Below are 2,566 nucleotides of genomic sequence, written 5' to 3'. Positions count from 1 at the left end.
GTATGGGTGAGATAACATTTTTCTTTTAAGTATTTAATGACTATTGCCACTATTATTAGACCATGCCGTTCAAGCCCCACACAGTATTCTACTTCTTTTTTCTTCTTTTCCTTTTTCACAATGTCCTTCTTTTTCTTTTTATGAAAGCCGTGCTTTTTCATTCGGCGTCTTTAAATTATATAAATTATTTAATTTGCAACTCTCTTCAAGCCTTAGTTGTTAGTAAAGCTTTTTATGCACTGCCATCAGTTTCAAAGTACCTCTACCACCTTCGTCTTTTTCTCTGGAGTCTGGAACATTCCTCTTCTTCTTCTTCTAAGTATAAGGGATGGCGGCACCAGATACAAGAGTGGCAGAAGCTAAAGAAGTTGGAGAAGAGGCAGCATCTCCCATGGCTAAGGTAAAAAATCATTGTTCCTCAGTTTATTCATTATTGATGTTTTATCAAACACTTAATTATTTGGTCTCCAATAATGGATTCTGAGCTTGTTCGTTGTGCTTTTAACCCAGACTTGTGTGTTGAAAGTATCCATTCACTGCGAAGGCTGCAAAAAGAAGGTGAAGAAAATTCTACAGAGTATACACGGTAATTATTACGATCTTCCATTGTTCTCCTTGCATGTTAATTTGCATCATATACCCTATATTCTAGCTTCTATTCTCATTTCAATTATTTAACTATCATAGTTATTTACATACTCATCTTCTGATCTAAAATTCAGGTGTTGACACCATAGACGTTGATTTGAGGCAACAAAAGGTGGTGGTAACGGGGAACGTAGACAGTGACATCTTGATTATGAAACTGATCAACAAGACAGGAAAACACGCCGAGTTATGGCCACAACCGTCACCGCCACCGCCATCAGATTCCAACAAGAAGAAGAAAAAGAAGGTCAAGCCAGCAGAAAACAAAGAGGACGAAAACGACGACGTCGCAGAAACCAGCGGAGAAAGCAGCAGCAAACACCAAAGCGAGCAAAACGACAAGGAAACCGTTGTTAAAGTCGTCGTTCAAGATGCGCCTACTAAGAACAGGGTCGAAGATAATAACTACAACGCTGCGAAGAAGAAGAACGTTAACGAAGGATGTGCAACCGGCAAAGGCGGTGTACAGATCCAGGAGCCAAAGCACGAGGTAAAGCAAACGGTGGTGTTACCAGCCGGTAACCCGCCACCACCGGTGACAGAGAAAAAGGTGAGCGTGGCGGTTCAAGTTTCCGACGAATGCGAAGCGTCAGGGATAGAGAAAAGTGGCGGTGCTAAAAAAAAGAAAAAGAAAAGCAAAGGGAATAATATCAACAACAACGAAAATGCCACTGGCGAAGCTCCTGTCACCAGCGGTTCCGGTAGCCAGCCACACGGTCAAGGCCATTGTCATGGTCATGGTCATGGTCCAGAACCTGTTCCTCCTCAGGTTGCAGGTCCAGCCAATGAGAGTCCACCACGTCATCGTTCGTACCATCAATATCCACCGCATTACTATGCTCCTCCTCCTCCTAATCCTCCTGTTTATACGGTGAGTTATCACACAGCGTATCCGAGCTCCAGCAGATACGGTAGTGCATCGTATTATGCGCCTCCGCAACCGTATTCGTACGCACACGTTGTTCATCAGCATCCACCATATCCACCACCGTATACTTACGAATCGGAATCGTATACGCCCTCTTATAATAATATGCCTTCTCAGCCTTCTTCTGACTCATTCGAGTTCTTTAGCGAAGAGAATCCCAATGCGTGTTCGGTTATGTGAAATGATCATTGTGTGTGAGACCGAGGCGTGATGTTGTGCACAATGATTGTACATTGAAGGGCTTTTTGGACTTTTCACATACAGCTTGTATGGGCATTTGGGTAAATTTAATTTTTGTTACCAGAGATTTTATATATAGATGAAGCTTTAAAATGCTTTTTAAAAGGAAAAGAAAGAAAAGTGGATCCGAGTATGTAATTGGAGTTCGGAAAAAGTATTGCTTGTGTTGAGCATATAGAAAGTGATAGTGCTAATAACCTCGCTTTTTTCTTCTACTTTAGTTTTATAATATTATATTACAATCATGCTAGTGGATATTAAAAATCAATTATTAAATTAATTATTAATATAAAATATATATTAAAATAATTTAAATAATATATATTTATATATAAATACATAATAATTAAGTTTTTATTTGTATGTAGCAATTTTTTATTATCAGCAGCTAGCAGTAGCAGTATATAATATGTGGAATATAAAACCTTTTGGCATTCAGATGCTACATTATATTATGCATTTTACATATATACAATGATATCTTCATATTTGACAATTTTAATTTGTATTCTTTTAATTATCAAATATTAGATAAAAATTTAATTAAACTATAACATTTAACTCGTACATGATAATAACTCTTTTTTCCTATATGGGTGCACTTTTATATGTAAAATGAGAAAGTATAGAGAGTATTTTTATTAATGTGAGTAGATAAATAATTAATTGCCAAATTGCCTTGATTAGAAAATGTGTCTAAATAGAAGAAGGGTTGCATGGTTTAGGTGTTTACGATACGGTGGGGCAAAC

At 37.6% G+C, this 2,566-nt stretch overlaps 1 protein-coding gene across 1 annotated transcript; it reads left to right on the top strand.

The window, feature by feature from the left end:
- Positions 59 to 2,031, top strand: LOC107619172 (heavy metal-associated isoprenylated plant protein 35). The gene is made up of 3 exons (XM_016321411.2): positions 59 to 400; positions 511 to 586; positions 723 to 2,031. Exons 1-3 carry the CDS (start codon positions 329 to 331, stop codon positions 1,754 to 1,756), a joined length of 1,182 nt encoding a protein of 393 aa, XP_016176897.1. The 5' UTR covers positions 59 to 328; the 3' UTR covers positions 1,757 to 2,031.

This window comes from Arachis ipaensis, chromosome B09 (genome assembly GCF_000816755.2).
Source record: "Arachis ipaensis cultivar K30076 chromosome B09, Araip1.1, whole genome shotgun sequence".
NCBI classification, from domain to species: domain Eukaryota; kingdom Viridiplantae; phylum Streptophyta; class Magnoliopsida; order Fabales; family Fabaceae; genus Arachis; species Arachis ipaensis.
Note: the sequence above shows the minus strand (reverse complement) of the source record. Positions and strands in the feature narration are given on the sequence as shown.

Coding starts and splice junctions, on each gene's coding strand:
- LOC107619172 (XM_016321411.2), top strand. CDS start 329: ATGGCGGCACCAGATACAAGAGTGGCAGAAGCTAAAGAAGTTGGAGAA. Junction 401..510: donor CAGCATCTCCCATGGCTAAG/GTAAAAAATCAT, acceptor CTTTTAACCCAG/ACTTGTGTGTTGAAAGTATC. Junction 587..722: donor AATTCTACAGAGTATACACG/GTAATTATTACG, acceptor TCTAAAATTCAG/GTGTTGACACCATAGACGTT.